Genomic DNA, 17,625 nt, shown 5'->3' on the forward strand with positions numbered 1-17,625 from the left:
AATCTTCCAAGAGTCCTTAAACATTAAAATACAATTTATAATGCAAACACATTTTTACATATAACACACTATTACAAACATACATAATATAGTAACATAATGACTCAATAAATACTCCAATCTAAAAAAATATTGATTCTTCATCTACTATAGTCCCACAAAATTTCTATGTAGTATATTTAAATCATTTTAAAATAAATGTTTAAATTTATATATTGAAAGGTTTCTAGTTTGCTCAGTTAATTTATTCAATTTCTTTATTCCTCTAAATCGAAATGTTCTTTTGCCTATTTCTCTTTTCTGTCTGGATAACGCATAGATGGTGGACAATCTATTCCTAATATTTACGGAATGTCTGTCTCTTACCAACTGAATACCGCTGTGAATAGAACTTGACCGTTTTAAATGATGTATATTATGAAATAAAATAAGCATGTTTTTTTCAATTATCTTGTCGATTGATGACCAACAAAGAGCACTGTGCATGACTGCAACAGAAGAACCATATCTCCACCTTAAAACAATCCTTGCTGCTTTGTTCTGTGCATTCTGCAGCCTCCTAACTTCACTTGATGATGCATTTCCCAAGACCACAGAACAGTAGTTCACCTGACTCTCAATTAATGCTTGTGTTATTTGCTGAAGAAGTTTTCCTGGTAAATATTTAGGCTATCCTTCTGATTATGCATGCTGTTTTAATTTTTATTTTTTACATAGATTAGTTATTTGACACGACTATGATAAGCAGTTGTCTAGCTGCACTCCCAATAGTTTGGTTTCTGCCACTTCTTCAATTTGTACTCCTGTCCTATTCAGTGTCCTGTGTGAATTTAAGTGTGCTCTCTCTAATTCTCTTTTTCTCTCTCTCTCTCTCGGAGGACCATGTCTCAGGACTACCTGACATGATGACTCCTTGCTGTCCCCAGTCCACCTGGCCGTGCTGCTGCTCCAGATTCAACTGTTCTGCCTTATTATTATTGGACCATGCTGGTCATTTATGAACATTTGAACATCTTGGCCACATCTTGAACATGTTCTGTCTCCACCCGGCACAGCCAGAAGAGGACTGGCCACCCCACATAGCCTGGTTCCTCTAGGTTTTGGCCTTTCTAGGGAGTTTTTCCTAGCCACCATGCTTCTACACCTGTATTGCTTGCTGTTTGGGGTTTTAGGCTGGGTTTCTGTACAGCACTTTGAGATATCAGCTGATGTACGAAGGGCTATATAAATAAATTTGATTTGATTACTCCTCCATACTTAATTGTATCCCATGCTGTTTTGGCCTTTTCCTAGTTGAACAGACCAAGAAAACTTTTGTTTTCTTGTTGTTTAAAACAAGTTTGTTTTGGCAATCCCACTCCCTGATATTCTCCAAATCTCCTTGTAAAGCTTGCTGTACCTGTTGAACCGATTGTCTTGCTGCATAAATTGTAGTATCATCTGCAAATATAGTGGCTTGAGTTTCAGCTAAGGCATAGGGAAGATCCTTGGTATATATTAAATAAAGTGGCCCAAGGCAGCTGCCCTGCGGTATTCCACAGTTTAACACATGAAGGGAAGAAAATGAACCATTGATATAGGTGGACTGTTTCCTGTCAGTTAGATATGACTGTACCCAATTCAATGCTACCTCCTTAAAACCATAATGCGTTAATTTTGTCAAACTTATTTCATGATCCACTAAATGAAATGACGCACTAAAATTGAAAAATAGTACACCCACAAACTTGCCATTATCCATAGCATTGATCCACTGGTCAGTCATGTCAACCAATGCAGTGGAATGGTTTTTGCGATAAGCATGCTGATTGGTTGTAATCAGATCATTATTTTCCATGTACTCCCACATTTGTCTACTCACAATATCCTCCAATATCTTACTGAGTGTAGGGGGTATAATAATTGGTCGACTATTGGCAGAAGTAATGGGTTCTTTGCTGTCTTTCGGAATAGGACACTGTTTCGCATGCTTCCATACATTTGCAAACATCCCCTTTTCCAGTGACCAATTAAATATGTATCTCAGTGGAACTGCAATCAGGGGAGCAGCACAGCGAAGCAAAATAATTGTCCATAAGACCATAACCTGTAGATTTACCATCAGGTAATGACTTCAATAGATTTAACACCTCCTCCACTGACACTGTTTGTAGACTAAAAGAGAAGATCTCGTTGCTCATAATATGATCATCAATCCATTGGACAATAGCTTGTTTGGAAGAATGTATGTTTACATTGTTGCTCAGTAATTTAATTCTTCTTTGTAAAAAAAAATCTGCAAAATCATTGGCAATATCAACTGATTTTGTTATTATTCTCCCGTCAACCTCCACACTAGATGGGCATGATGAGATAGATGTACCAAGTAAGCCCTTAACTGTGTTCCATACCTTTTTAGAATCGTTTTTACAATCTATAAACGCATTGTTGTAAAATAACTTTTTTTTCTCTTTTGATTCAATTTAACTGCATAATTACATTATGTTCTATAATTCTGTTCATCAATTTCTAATTTTGACTTGGCTGCTAAGACTATTGCCATATTTCTTTGAGAAAAAGCCTCACCAGTTCATCAATCCATGGAGATGGACGAGCACCAACTGTACTCTTTCTTATAGGGGCATGATGGTCCATTACCTCATTGACCAAATCAATAAAACATTCTGTAGCGTGATTTAAATCATCCTCTAGATAAATCAGCACTCAGGGTACAGCAGCCAAATCATTTAGAAATAGCTCATGATTAAATGTATTTTGACCACAATCCTAGGGGGTTTCTTTGGAACCTTGGTGTTCATGGTTATGGTCACAATATTATGGTCTGTCCAGCCCACTGGCATTGATCTGGCTTTTAAGCATTGCAATGGTATATTACAGAAAATCAGATCAATGCATGTGTCTGTTGGCTGACATGTTGGCTGACAGCTAAAAGTTGACTCAGGTTTACGTACAGTAAATTATCTGAACTGTACATAATTTCAGTTGCAAATGCTTCTTCTTCCCAGTGCTTAGCTCTGAGTAAGATGTTATGTAACAGGCTAATTCCATTCATAACCCTGCAGGGTCAAGACTTTCTCGCTAACTATCTGGAGCAGAATTATCAAAGGCAAGCGGCCAGACTAGGTCCAGACCAACACCCTGTTCACTGTCAGAGGGAGCCTTTCTGGGAATTCACCATTCTACACACCATTCTTTTTCAAACAATTATTTTGAAAATGTGCTTTCTCCTTCCAAGGCAGTTCTCCCCTACCCAACGATAACCTTGTATCACATTAATCTTCTAACAAGGCAGAGCCGATCTTGGATGATACCCAAATTTCAGACTGCTCCAGCACATTGCTGCTGTATATATTGCTGGTAGTCTAAACAACTCTAAAGAGATTGGAGTTCCCTGGCAGTTCCCAACTGCTCTGGTACATTTGATACGCACGCTTGGAAGCCGCAAATACCTAAATATTTTAGAACAAAAACAAATACCCTCACACGAAAAATAACAGTCTTGTCAAAGAATCTGCCACAGTGGGGAGGACAACAATGGTTTATGATGAACTTCCAAATAGCACTGTTGAAATCAATAAGGAGTATTAGAAATGTAAGGGTCAATGTCCCCCAGTAGTTTTGGAATATATTCTACACCAAAATAACATCAACAAAATTATTCAATTTCTGTCAGATGAAGACTGATAAGATACCCAAAATTGGGCCTGTTGTATTGGAATACTGAAGGAAAGAACAACGCTATAGGGCCAGGAACAATACGGCTTGAACGTTGTAATATAAAAATGATACAGATGTCATTCATTTACATCTATCAATACGGCAAAATCTGACTGACTGACTTCTTGCGTGTGCCCAACTATCAGATACAACTGCCCCTTAGAGCAATGTATGGAACAATATTCACATGTACAGTACGTGAATATGATATGTTTAATACCGTAGCAAGACTCAGCCCTCAACCCTGATGTTTGTTTTCCTAACACACGCGGATTCTTTAGGGGATACACCGCTCGATGGGTATCAGACATTTTAACAAGATGAAATATATAAAGACATTAGCTAACATCCCCTGTGTCCTTTAATAGATGTGGATTGAGTGGTTTCCAAAGGAAATATAATAACCCTCTATTTACGTAGTTACAGCTCTCCTGACGATGGACTACAGTACACTGGAGGAGAGGAACAGACAGGAACAGGGCACATACGCACTTGGGGAGGAGTGTATGTGCTCTTTACTATATCCCAAATGTCTTGGTTTCCATCATAAACCCCTTACTAATGAAATACTTTGGAGGTTCTGGCCATGGTTTAACTCCCGTCAAAGATTCCTCAGGAGGACACCAGTACGGAGACTCTTCTCCCTCTCTTCCCATGTTCCTTGTCCAAGAATCTCAACCCTAAAAACACTGACCCCTCTTCCAATCCCAACTAAAGGCAATATTATAGCTTACTTTTAATTTGGGGGTCACGTTGCTCTTGGAATGCCTTCCAACAGCTGAGTCTGCAAGAGAGCGAGGGAAAGGGAGAGAGAGAAAGACAAAGAAACTATTATTTATTCAGGCAGACAAACAAATGTCAAAAAGACAAATGAGAAGTGCGGTTGGTCGGGGAGGGCTCCGTCACAGTAGTCAAGAAATTGTTGTCCGCTTGCCTCGCATCACCGCAGGTCATACATGATCAGCCTTTGGTTGTTCATCCCCCCCACGTACTGTACTGGTCCCAAGCCGGCTGACCCGCCAGGCGCCTCTGGAGCCATAACAGGGCATTGTTCCAGGAAGGCCTCACCGCAGAGTCCCAATAGCATGCGAGCAGAGAGGGTCTCGGTGAAGACGTGCTGACCCTGCATGACTTAGTGAATAGCCGCAAAGGGGGGCCAGGCCAAGACCTCATCTCCCACAACCTTGACTTCCATCACATCCCTTTATTAGAGACATTTAGACAACGGTTTATCATGGCTACAGCCCAGAACCAGCATATTTTCCCCCCAAATGCAAATATGATAATAAGAGGTAGAATACTAGTCGACCAGATGATGAAGCTGTATATGTTTCTGTTAGGTCTGTATTATGTTAGGTCATTTCTTTGCCAAAGGACAAAAATAGGTCTTTCATACTAATATTCCAAACAGTTTTGTGTTCCTAAGCAACATACTGTAACAAATTCTAAGTCAAAGACAAGCCATTGTTGTTCTGTCCAGGCAGGGTGTGTACTGTATAATATATGTCCGACTGGCTGGTCATTGCCCTGTTGACTGGCCTGGTTTAGTAGACAGCATTGGCAGTGGGTCTGACATACAGCACCAGAGGCAAAAAAAAGCATAGCATTAGAGAAGGTAGAATGAACTGTCAGAGGCGCGCTCGTATTGTTACATCACCAACATTTCAAGAATAAAGTTCTATATGGGCACTGGAGTACCACATTGGCCTGAGCAGCTCAGACTGTTATGGCACAGGGTGGTGGACCGTGACCCCCCCACCTCAGCATATAATTGTGTGTGTGTATATAATTGTGTGTATATGTATGCATGTATATATATTATGGACAGACAAATCTAAGTTTGAGGTGTTCGGATCACAAGGAAGAACATTCTTGAGATGCAGAAAAAATGAAAATATGCTCGAGGAGTGCTTGACATCATCTGTCAAGCATGGTGGAGGCAATGTGATGGTCTGGGGGTGCTTTGGTGGTAAAGTGGGAGATTTGTACAGGGTAAAAGGGACCTTGAAGAAGGAACGCTGTCACTCCATTTTGCAATGCCATACCATGTGGACGGCGCTTAATTGGAGCCAATTTCTAGTGGTTAGAGCGTTGGACTAGTAACCGGAAGGTTGCAAGTTCAAACCACCGAGCTGACAATCTGTCGTTCTGCCCCTGAACAGGCAGTTAACCCACTGTTCCTAGGCCGACATTGAAAATAAGAATTTGTTCTTAACTGATTTGCCTAGTTAAATAAAGGTAAAATTAAATTAAAATACAAGAGGACAATGACCCAAAGCACAGCTCCAAACTATGGAAGAACTATTTAGGGAAGAAGCCGTCAGTTGGTATTCTGTCTATAATGGAGTGGCCAGCACAGACCTCAACCCTATTGAGCTGTTGTGGGAACAGCCACACACATACACATGAAGTTGGAAGTTTACATACACCTTAGCAAATACATTTAAACTCAGTTTCACAATTCCTGACATTTAATCCTAGCAAAACTTCCCTGTCTTCGGTCAGTTAGGATCACCACTTTATTTTAAGAATGTGAAATGTCATATATATATATATATATATATATATCAATAAATATAGTGTGGTTGAGTGCAGTACCTGTAGATGTGTAGTCTGAGGTGCCTGTGTGGTGGAGCTGTGTCTCCTTCTCCCTCTGGATCTGTTCCTTGATCAGCCTCTGTTCCTCCTGCAGCTGCCTGGAGCCCTCCTCCCTCAGACGGGCAATCTGACAGAACAATAACCCCAGGGTTAACAAGGAACATCATTCTCCCAAGGATGGTTTCTGGGCCGATATTCACAAAACGTCTTAGAGTACCAGTGATAAACTAGGATACGTTTTTTTGAAATTATGATTATTTTTATTTTTTTGAAAGACCAGCTACGGTGCAGTACCACTAGCTCAATAGAATACTACCACCTACTGGTGATCACTCCCAGTCAGTCAGTCACAACGCACACGGCCCATAACTACATGCATTTAACAGGCTGAGGGCAAGTCATCATGACTCACATGAAAAGCATCCCAAACCTTTTATTTACCATTGACTTTATGAGCAAAGTGTATCAAGTCATGCAATGTTGCCTAATGGAAATAATAATGATATGGCAAGGAATGAAAACGCTTCTATGGCCTCCTGAGTGGTACAGCGGTCTAAGGCCCTGCATCGCAGTGCTAGAGGCTACAGACCCGGGTTCGATCCCGGGCTGTATCACAACCGGCCGTGATTGGGTGTCCCATAAGGCGGCGCACAATTGGCCCAGCATCGTCCGGGCTAGAGGAGGGTTTGGCCAGTGGGGCTTTACTTGGCTCATCGCGCTCTAGCAACTCCTTGTGGCGGGCCGGGACCCTGCAGGCTGACTTCGGTCATCAGGTGAACGATGTTTCCCTCCAACACATTGGTACAGCTGGCTTCCGGGTTCAGCAGGGGGGGTGTTAAGAAGCTTGGTTTGGCGGGTCATGTTTCAGAGGACGCGTGACTCGACCTTCGCCTCCCGAGGCCGAGTTGCAGCGGTGAGACAAGATCGAAATTGGGGAGAGGGAAAAAATCATAATAAATCATAATAAATAATAGTAAACATGTTTCGTGAGATATGGCTGCAGTTTTGTTGTTTGCCCACGACTTTAGTGAATTTCAAGGTCAATCAAGGGAAACACGTGAAAGTGTGCGTTATAATAACAATGGTAGGCTCAACTGTTTGAGAGGGTGTGGGGGCCGAGAATAGAGAGATGGCTGTGTGTGTTACCTTCACTAAGCCAGTGATTGGAACAGCTGTACTCTGGGGCTGACTGTGTGCGGTGCAGCATTCAGGAGGTTGAGCAGGTGAGCTGAGCATGTGTTATATATTCTGATTCATCCACCCTCCAGAATGCCGATTGTTTTGTAAGTCGCTCTGGATAAGAGCGTCTGCTAAATGACTTAAATGTAAATGTAATGTTTTAGCCACCTGACTGTGTGTAGATTGGCATTCAAGTGAAACATGCCTGTATGATCTGTTCTAGGGTCAGAGTAGGAAACTAGGATGCTGTGGAGTTGTATCTCTTACCTCCTCCTGTAGAGTTCTGGTGTTTTGGAACTGTTCTGCACTATGGGCCTCAGCCTGACGTTCTCTGGCCTCCAAGTCTGTGAAAATCACACACACACACACACACACACATCCTAAATCACCAGTTTTGGAAACTGAGGGAAATAATTGTTGAGATGGCACAGGTTTGAGGGCTCACCTAGCTTGATCTTCCTCCTCTTAGCATCTAGCTTGTTATTCCTCTCCTCCGCATGTTTCTTGGCAGCGCAAATCTTATCGTAAGCAGCCTGACACAGAAGAGAGGAGGACAGTCTGATGTGATGAACAGTTGGAGAGAAGAAAGAAAAAGGGCCTGGGGGGGGGGGTATTGGTGATGGGTGAGTATCAGACAGACAGAGAGTCTTACCCTGGCAGCAGCATCAGTCAGCACCTCTAGGGCCTGGGACAGCTGGTGGAAGAGATCAGCTGGGGAGGAAACACCAAGGACACTCATGTTCTAGAGATAATAAATACTGTACAGTACATAGAAACATACACTCTTTCATAGTCCTGCTCAGTGGGGACTTAAGATGTGGTTAAGGGGACCATAGTGCATGTGTAGAATGTTAGCTTTAAAAAACAGCAACCAAATGGGACAAAGGTTAACAACGCAAGGTAATGATACCTTAGTGAGCTTCTAACACGCGAGGGGAGGTGGGGAGGAGAGAGGGAGAGACCATGGGGGCTGTGCGTTGCGTGTGGAGGAGAGGATCGAAATGAGGCAAGGTTCAAAAAACTAGCAGGCGTGTGCTCTGTGATGTCTCCTTGCCAACGCAGGACCCGGGGCTGACATAAACGGAGACATTTCCTGTGTTAAAATGTGCCCGGAGTCTCACGAAACCTGGTTCCCCAATGATCCACTCGCACTTTTCCCCACATAAATCCACCCAGACCTCTCAATCCATCTCCCATTTGTGAGCCCTACGGGGCCACAGGGGCAATCACAAGTACCACACAAATCCCTGGCGCTCGCCTCTATCCACCCCCCCCAGCACCGCAAACCCCCAGCTCATAACAGCCCCACTACTGCACGCTTAAATCACTCACTTATGGGAGTTTTTTTCTTCTATCTAACGGACCTCTACTCTTACTCCCTGTGAGAAAAGCAGCACACAAACAGAAGGCTGGAGACTGTGGTGGAAGTGGACGGGTCAAGTTACCTACGCACATGGAGCAGAGCTGGCTGAATGAAAGCCTGCTGGAGTGCCACATTGGCCAGAGCAGCTCAGACTATTACAGCACAGGGCGTGCAATATGGGGGGGTGGAACTTGACCCCCCCATCCCTTGGGGCTACAGTCTCGGGGCTCTTAACCTCTCGTGCAAGTGGGTAAATCAGTGCATGTGATGTGAAAGAGAACATTCTTCAACCTCTCCTTTTCATTTCTGGTAAATTTCATTGTTTTATTCCACTCAGCCCCCCCATTACCCCCTTGTTTCCCATTTTTTACTTAATCAGGGATAGTAAGAGGTATCCAGCAACCGCACAAACCTCACTTTTAAACATGCCTTACAACGGGCTTTTGCCACAGTGATTTTTTTCCCCGGACGCAGAATTATACTGAAACTTCCGAAACTGGTTGTTGACGTTTGTTGGTGACAAGCCGCATAGTGCCAAAGGAGCTGGCTGGAGAAATGCTAGTCATGCTGTCTGGCTGGGGCTGGCCCGCATGGCTGGAGGGCCTGTGGGAAGCCTTTGCTCTGGTTGGCCATGGAGGTCCATCTGGCAGCAAGGTCAGACTCTAGAGGGTTTCGTGGAGGAGATGTCAGCATGTAATGTTGTGGGTTAAGAGAGGAGATGCAAGCTTGTTGCCTGTTGACAGGGCCACACTGCACATGAATACCCATGTTAACCTCCCAGTCATACAAGACACCAAACACACACACACTATATTCTCTCAGGGTGTGTCAGGTCACAATGATGGACGTAGCTAGTGTCGATGGAGTTCAGGTATACGAGGTGAGGAGAAATGGACATCGTGCCATGTCATTTTCATTCACCTGCTTTTGGGTTGTCTGGGTTCTTGTCTGGATGGCATGTCAAGGCCTTCTGTCGGTAGGCTTTCTTGATCTACAGAAAAAAAGGGGAGAATTAAATCAGAGTCCGAGTGTTTACTCTTTTAGTATGCATGGACTTAGGTCAGCACATTGTTATTCACATTATGTCCCAGTTCACTATGTTCAGTTGTCTATTGAAACCAATAACCTAGAAGGGCCAGATTCTCCATTACTGTGTTGTGTTGTTTTTATTAACTGCCCCAAGAGTGGATTCATATTTTTGTAGATGCATGCAGTTAGTTCTTCATTTTGTGCACCTTGGTTGGTCTTTGTGGTAGAGACTGTACTATGTTGTTGTTTCGAAAGAATGCCTTCAAGGTTGTTTTTCCTGAATATTCCAAACCGCTGTATGCATCTTGACAATCTAGAATCTCTGAAATATATTTCCAACACAATTATTGTTTTTCATGCCATTACTGGCCCAAAAAGTGAAATGTGTATAAAAAAAATTATGGTCTCCTGGAAACATAACGAAAATATGAGTAGAAGTTTGATATGACGGTACAGGGGGTGGAAATGCGTTTAGTAGTTGATTAGTGAGTTTAGGCTCTGTTTCACTGGGGCCACATCTTGACTGCTGTCACCTTAATGCTGACAAAACTTTTTCAAGATAAATATGGATTGACAGCAGAGGAAAAAAATTACAGTAACACACAAACAGTGTACCATTGTCAGTCACTAAATTGGGATGGCAGCCATTAATATCTTGTGTCTCAAGCCAAAACATTTTAAAATATGAGTGACAAACTTAGCGGGGGGAAAATACTTTGGAGCATTGTGATCTTAAAAATCAGGTTCTAGTCCGTTTCTTTTTTTTTTTACTCCGTTGTTCTCTGGAATGTTAACCGCATTTCTTGGGCTCTTCTGGGCGAGTTAATGACAACGTGTTTTTCATTAGGCAATGTCTACTCCTCCAGAGAGGAAGCAGGGCCCATTGAGAGAGAAAGCAGCTTTTCAAACCGCTCCTCCAAGCCCAATGAAGACCTCACGTCCTAATCAGCCCTGCCAGCATTCTGCATGCTTTCACCTCCCCCTTTCTAGTGATGCGGGAAAAATCAATAGTTACATATCGCAAATTATATTGATATTTTGACTGCAAATATTTTTTGTTGTTGCTAGGTAGCATTAGTTAGTGCTCGTCAGCAGTATCTGTGCCAAAACTCTGGTATTTTTCATCTTATAGCTTGTTCTACATCTTCTTCACGTGAGCCAACATGTTTTCAGCACTTATTTCCTTGACTGATCAAAACTAATTTTCTCATGCTCTCTCGTCTCTCTGCAGCAGAAATATGGTGAGCAATATGTTTGGAACATCAAATCGCAATATAATTGCAGTATCGAATTGCAATAAATCATGAGAATCTCAATATATATTGTATCAGCAGCTAAGTATCAGGCGGCAGGTAGCCTGGTTAGAGTGTTGGGCCAGATCGAATCCCCGAGCTGACAAGGTAGAAATCTGTCATTCTGCCCCTGAACAAGGCAGTTAACCCACTGTTCCTAGGCCGTCATTGTAAATAAGAATTTGTTCATAGCCAACTTGCCTAGTTAAATAAAAGTTAAAGTTAAAAAATCATGATAAGGTCGTATTTTGAGGTCCCTGGCAATTCCCAGCCCCCCCCCCCCCTTTCACCACAACCTCATCTCTTCCGTGCTGCCAATCAATCAGAACCGGTCCATTACAACTGGATAGATCAAGGGCCCCTTTCTGCTCTGTTTTGCATTGGACACCATCAACTCCGGGCAACGTTTGCATTTTTTTTTGCACTATTGGATCTGAGGAATGTGCCAAAACAGACAGCCCAGACCGACTGACTGACTGGCTGTTAGTGAACTGAAGAGGATGTGGTAATGCATCAGCAGTCAGAGAAGACATTTTAACTATCTGGGGATGAGCCTATCCTCGTCTAAAGTAGTCTGGTCTGGACATGGTGTGCTGTACAGAGAGGGATAGACAGGGTGGGATCGCTCTGTGAGGCTACACATTATTACAGCCCTTCACTCAGAGAGCTTCCTACATAGAGTAATATTCAGGTCAGTAGAACTATTTCAAGCAGCAACACTTCCCACTCAGCCTCCTACCACCTCTCCTCTCTACTATCCAGTCACTTTCTGCTCTGCTGCATTTCTTGTCTCACCTCTCCTGGACCACCTAATCCTACTCAGTCTCTTCTCATAGTCCCCCCCCCTCCCCCGATCAGGTGGACCACTTCTTGACCAGCGACCCCTCTCATGACATGAGAAGCTCCTGAGTTACGCAGCACTGCCACTGCCCAAGAGAAACACATCAGCCGGTTCAGAGGTCAGGTCGTGACCTCAACTCACATAGTGGCTTTGGCCATCATCAGACCAATCTCATAAGTTTACATGTCTCTGTCATTTTGTAAGGTCAAAGTAGGTTTCTCCAGCTGCCCGGACACCTACCGAGCTCTTGAACAAGAGCAACCTGTCATCAAGCACGCTGTGCTGAAAAACATCCACGCTAGTAATTGTAACACCATCAGTAAATCAAATCCCTCAGAGTGGTTACCTCACCTCCCTTTAACAAGCTCCACAGAGGCCCTTATTCTCATCGCCTTGAGAAGAACTGGGCTTAGGGGCTTGAGGATGGGGTGGGGGAGAGATCCCCTCTGTGTTAATAACAGCCTATTTGGTAAATGCGTGCAAGCACTCCAACAGCAGAAGGACACCCCCTTGGGGATTACTGACTGTGGGTTTCATAGTGCTGTGCTCGGCACTGGGGCTCCATAAGACAAGCCAGTCCAGTGCCAGGTGCCCCCCCCCCACTCTGCCCCATCTCCCTCATCTACTGCTGGCAAGTCAATACTGCTCCCGTAGCCCTGAATTTAGTTAAATACATCATTGGTCCCATCACTGATGTAACACGCAAGCCCCAATTGAGGTAGACCCAGGGTCATCTGTACATGCCAATGTGGCAACTTTAGAGTGAGCTAATTCAGTGATAAGGGGAAGTAGAAATCTCAGGTCGGGACAGGTCCTCTTGAGTGAGGAGAATCAATAACAGTGGCAACTACAGGTCTACTACTCATTACTGTTTTTCCAGTGCTGGATATCTTAAATAAATTATGAGAATGAGACTTCTTAAAGGAGCAATTAACCATTAGACTAACAGGGCATCTACAGAAAATATATTTTTAAACCTGCATATTTAGCTAAAAGAAATCCAGGTTAGCAGGCAATATTAACCAGGTGAAATTGTGTCACTTCTCTTGCGTTCATTGCACGCAGGGTCAGGGCATATGCAACAATTTGGGCCGCCTGGCTCGTTGCGAACTAATTTGCCAGAATTAGGCAATTATGACATGACATTGAAGGTTGTACAATGTAACAGGAATATTTAGACTTATGCATGCCACCTGTTAGAAAACAATTAGCAGAAAAAGTATTTTATCTAAGACCCCTTTTCCATTTGTTTGACCAGAAATCAAATACTTTGTCTATTTCTTATTTTTAGGATGGATAATGGTTCTCTTATCTTTCATTCAACACCCAATTTAACAGGGTCCTATGAACTTCATGTTGGTGCTCATGGGTAATTTTACGTGGAAATGTGTTTAATTAAATGGTTACCCGGACTCGTACCTCTGTACATTGATCTGGTACTGGTATTCCCTGTATATAACGCCATTTTTGTGTGACTATTTTTCGACTCTGCATCGTTAGGAAGGGCTCGTAAGCAAGCACTTCACAGTAACATCTACACCTGTCGTATTCAGGCATGTGACATAAAATGTAATTTGATTTGATAATCAAGCCCATCCCTCCCTCCTTAGCAGTGGGCTACTTACTTACAATACCAGCAGGCAAACAGTAGCCTAATGGTTGGTGCCTGGTGAAATCAGGCTCTCTCTGCCACCCGCTGCCTGCCACAGTCTTTACTGCATGCCCACATCTTGTACTCATTACCCGCCTGTAGTACCTATTACAGCTGACAACTGGCCCCAACACAGCCACAGCAGGACCCACATGGGTGGCTGATTAACTACCTGCTCTGCAACTGGGCCATCCTCCTAAATTACACTGATCTGACATTATTAGAAAATTATCCGCTGGAGAAAACACATGCAAGGAAGAAAGAGAGAGAAAAGGAGAGAGGGAGTGAAAGAAGGACAAGGGAGTGGTGCAGGGGGAGAAAGAAAAGGAAATTATAAAATATGTACAGAGGTCGGGGGTATAAAGCGGAACGTGTGTGTGTCTACTAAGATGTAATTGCGGTTCAGCTTCCAAAATGCGCCCTGAGCTGAGCATAATTCGCCTGACAGGAACATTTGTTTGGGACAGTGATACAATTATCATGATTGGGGCCTGCCAAGGGCCAGCTGAGTTACTCACCTACCCGAGGAAAGTGTCTTCTGAATGGATGCAGGCAGGCAGTAGAGTGCAACGGTAGGATACACAGCCAGCCTAGCAGGGGGTCACTCTATTCAGTCCCACAGCTAGCTAAGCTATAGTACCATGAGCTGTTGTAGCCACTGAGGCCTAACATTACTACAGTCAGGGAGCCAGAAACAAAGAGCAATGAGAAGGAGAGGAAGGAGCTCCACGTGTAAACGCTGCACTGTCATGATAAAGTCCATAAAGACATCTGCTGGTGAATAATGTCTGCACATAACTCAGATATATGGAGACACAATCTATCTGTCTTAAACAGTCACACTATAGGTAGGCTATATTCTGCTTTATTAGACAAAAGAAATAGCACCAGGCAGCCACATTGCTGAATCTTATTGAATTTTTTGGTGCTTAAACTGTGTTTGGTCTATTCCCTTCCTCTGTAAAACAGCCACTTCTTTATCCCTGCTGATTTGCAGGAGCATGTGCCTGAAAAATAACTGGTCTGTTTAACTGTCAGCTAAAGGAGAACTCCGTGGCAAAAATAACTCCAGATAATGATTCATTCAGTGATGTGCATGAACCGCAGGTTCCAAGCCACCAGCTCCCTAACTAAAATATCTGGAATCCAAAATGAGAGGAATTTCAAAACCAGAGATAACGACAAAGGTAATTCAAACCAGGAGGAGTAACAGGAAGCCAAGATTCATCAGGGAATCGTTTACAAGCTGTTGCTAAGTCCACATTAACATGATCTTGAAAGAGTATTTCCTATTTCAATGATAAAACAGCAGTCCTCCTGGTGTAACAGTGGGAGAAAACAACTGACAATGTAGATTGCACCACCTGGTTTCACAAATTCTACCAGTCCCCTCACACACACTGGTGTATGCACTACTGCTCACTATCTTTCCTGACCATCAGCAAACCTCACAAAACTCAGCTCCCCATTTCAGGGACTTTTTCTGGCCAGGCCACAACCACTAACTTCCCTAAAATGCTCCTCTGGGGTGGATGAGACTTTGAAATCCAATTAGGAAATTGAATTCTTCCCACAATTTGGCAGCAATGTTAATTTCCTTCTGGCCTGCAGATTTTAGGAGCTGAAAATTTAGCACAGAGGTGGTCGTGAAAATGACTGGATTTGGGGACACACATGTAGCAGGCCTGTCACCCATGGAGCATGGGCAGGGAAAATAGGACAAGGGAAGGGGAATCTTCCCAGAGCAAACCAAATACCCATGTCTGCACATAATGTCATTCAGACTATGTTTCAATTAGGTGGAGCAGCCTTTTGTTTGAGCAAGCAATCAAACATGATACTTGTTTAACATGCAGACTGCAGTACACTTTCTGATTGGCAAACAATAAGAGATATTGAGGAAGATAATTTGTTTCTTGAACTTATCCAAATGCTGGCTCAGCCGGTACTTGTTGGTATCCCTTGGGAGAATCAAACAGGACCTTCTTATAGTACTAGAAAAGGAAGCCACGGTCTAATTTTGGCAACATGATGCATTGGCTTATGAGTCTGATTTATAATTTCAGAAGACATCTGTTCCAGGAGGTGTTGCACTTCATCTGCATGCTTCCTTCAGATACAACCCACATCTAAAGAAATGGCTGGCTCTTTATTATCTTAATAAAAACTGTCATAGGACCACGAGACACATTGAATTTTGAACAGTACTATGCCGCCACTTAGTGGCAATTTGAAGATACTTTACTTAGAACACACAAGACCTACAGGCTTGGTAAACATATTGCTAATGACATTATCCATGATGTACAAATTCTGACCTAAAAAAAATATTAGGTAACTAACGTTAGCTTGCTTTGTTCATAACCAACCGAGCTAGTAGCTCTGGTCCAGGGCTAAGTGCTCGTCCCTCTACTAACACAACAGAGGCAACTCGTTGTTGTCGTCGGGTGACTGGATCAGAGCTAGCTGGCTTTTTAGTATAACAACCCACTTCCGTCTGTGCTAGCACCTTTTGGAAGAGCAGAGATAGGTCTTTAGCTATGTACCAACTTCAAAGCAACTAACTAACCTACTGCTAAGTTACACAAGGCGTCAAAGTTTGTAAGCTAGCTAGTTAACGTTAGTTATCTAAAGTAGCTAGTTCGCAAGCTAGCTCCTTATTGCTAACTAGCCATCACTCACCTCTTTCGCTGTCGCTGTGTCTTTAATACCCAGTAGACCATATAGGTCCATCTGTAAAAGGTCTTTCGCTGTCTTTCCTGTCATGTTATCTTTCTTTCGTACAATATAATAGCTACCAAAACAAACGTTAAATCAACGTCCTCAATATGTGTGTTGTTGTAGCAGGTATGGGTTGAACGTTCCAATTCGAACTCATTCACTTCCTGAAAACATATCATTATGGGAGGTGTAGTTTAAGTACACTACACGTAATTTATTATCGAACTGGGACGATATTGTGGATTAAAAATTATACGTATTGAATTACAATGATATGCAAGCATGTTGATCTATTTGGTCAAGTGTGGCATATTCCAATACTTTTTGCTGGCTTTAAAGTGATCCATTTGGGATATCATTGTGATATGAAAATGTTGTAAATAATTAACAAATATTAACTTTTTGGTGCCAAAGTGTAATATTTATTTACCTATGCAAACTGTACCAGACTGGCCATTATAATATGGTAATTGTTATGTATGGAACGACGTGCTGTAAGTCGTACTGTATGTTGTTATGGTTTATGACAGTGTGCTGCTTTACGGATTAATGGGTTGTGAGAATGAGCGTACATGTCATTAAATGAGAGTGATGTAAAATGTGAAACCGTGCAGATGTGTGTTCGTCTACAGCTACGCTTGATATAACAGTAATATTAGGACATCATTTAAAAAAATAAAAATAACAAATGTTTGAAACAAAGGTAAGAGAGGGTACATTCATGAACATTTCATATGGGTTATTATGGCATAATACACTCTGGTTTCACTTCTGGATGTCTGGATGTGGGCTTGTGGCTTATAGAGGAAGGTAATGCAGCCAGTTTCATGGAAAGCCCGTTAATTGCAGCATTCCCTGAGAGGCTGGTAGGACCCCTGGAGGTCGGTGCCCTGGGGCCCCAAATGAGTTAGTCCGGCCCTGTAAACAATGCCAGTCTGTTCAGTTCCTAGAATGATTTAAAGCTTTCTGAGAAGAGAACAACAATCACACACCCACACAAAGACAGGGGCAGACTGGCCATCTAACATTTCGGTCAAATGCAAGATGGACTGGTCCGTTTTTGGCTTATTTGTACTGTCTATATTTATTTGCATATGTTTTATTTTTTCTGATCATTATCTGGCTAATAATGGGGGCCTCAAGGAAAGAAATGGGTTAGAAATGCCAAAGCCGATTTCTGGTCCCAGTCCGCAAAGCATACACGTGTGTGTAATTAACTCTACGATTGATCATT

General features: G+C 42.8%; 1 protein-coding gene across 1 annotated transcript in view; it reads right to left on the minus strand.

Annotated features, from left to right (window-relative positions):
- Nucleotides 1-16,563, minus strand: part of LOC135525919 (dnaJ homolog subfamily C member 17-like) — a 44,652-nt gene extending 28,089 nt beyond the window's left edge. The window contains exons 1-7 of the mRNA XM_064953892.1: nt 16,353-16,563; nt 9,779-9,848; nt 8,147-8,205; nt 7,940-8,027; nt 7,762-7,838; nt 6,316-6,442; nt 4,452-4,501 (exon numbers count right to left, since the gene is read on the minus strand). Coding sequence (XP_064809964.1) covers nt 4,452-4,501; nt 6,316-6,442; nt 7,762-7,838; nt 7,940-8,027; nt 8,147-8,205; nt 9,779-9,848; nt 16,353-16,436 — 555 coding nt within the window. The 5' untranslated portion in view covers nt 16,437-16,563. The remainder of the gene's footprint in view (nt 1-4,451; nt 4,502-6,315; nt 6,443-7,761; nt 7,839-7,939; nt 8,028-8,146; nt 8,206-9,778; nt 9,849-16,352) is intronic.
- Nucleotides 16,564-17,625: the final 1,062 nt, after the last annotated feature.

The sequence above is a fragment of the Oncorhynchus masou genome, chromosome 32, assembly GCF_036934945.1.
Source record: "Oncorhynchus masou masou isolate Uvic2021 chromosome 32, UVic_Omas_1.1, whole genome shotgun sequence".
Classification (NCBI taxonomy): Eukaryota; Metazoa; Chordata; class Actinopteri; order Salmoniformes; family Salmonidae; genus Oncorhynchus; species Oncorhynchus masou.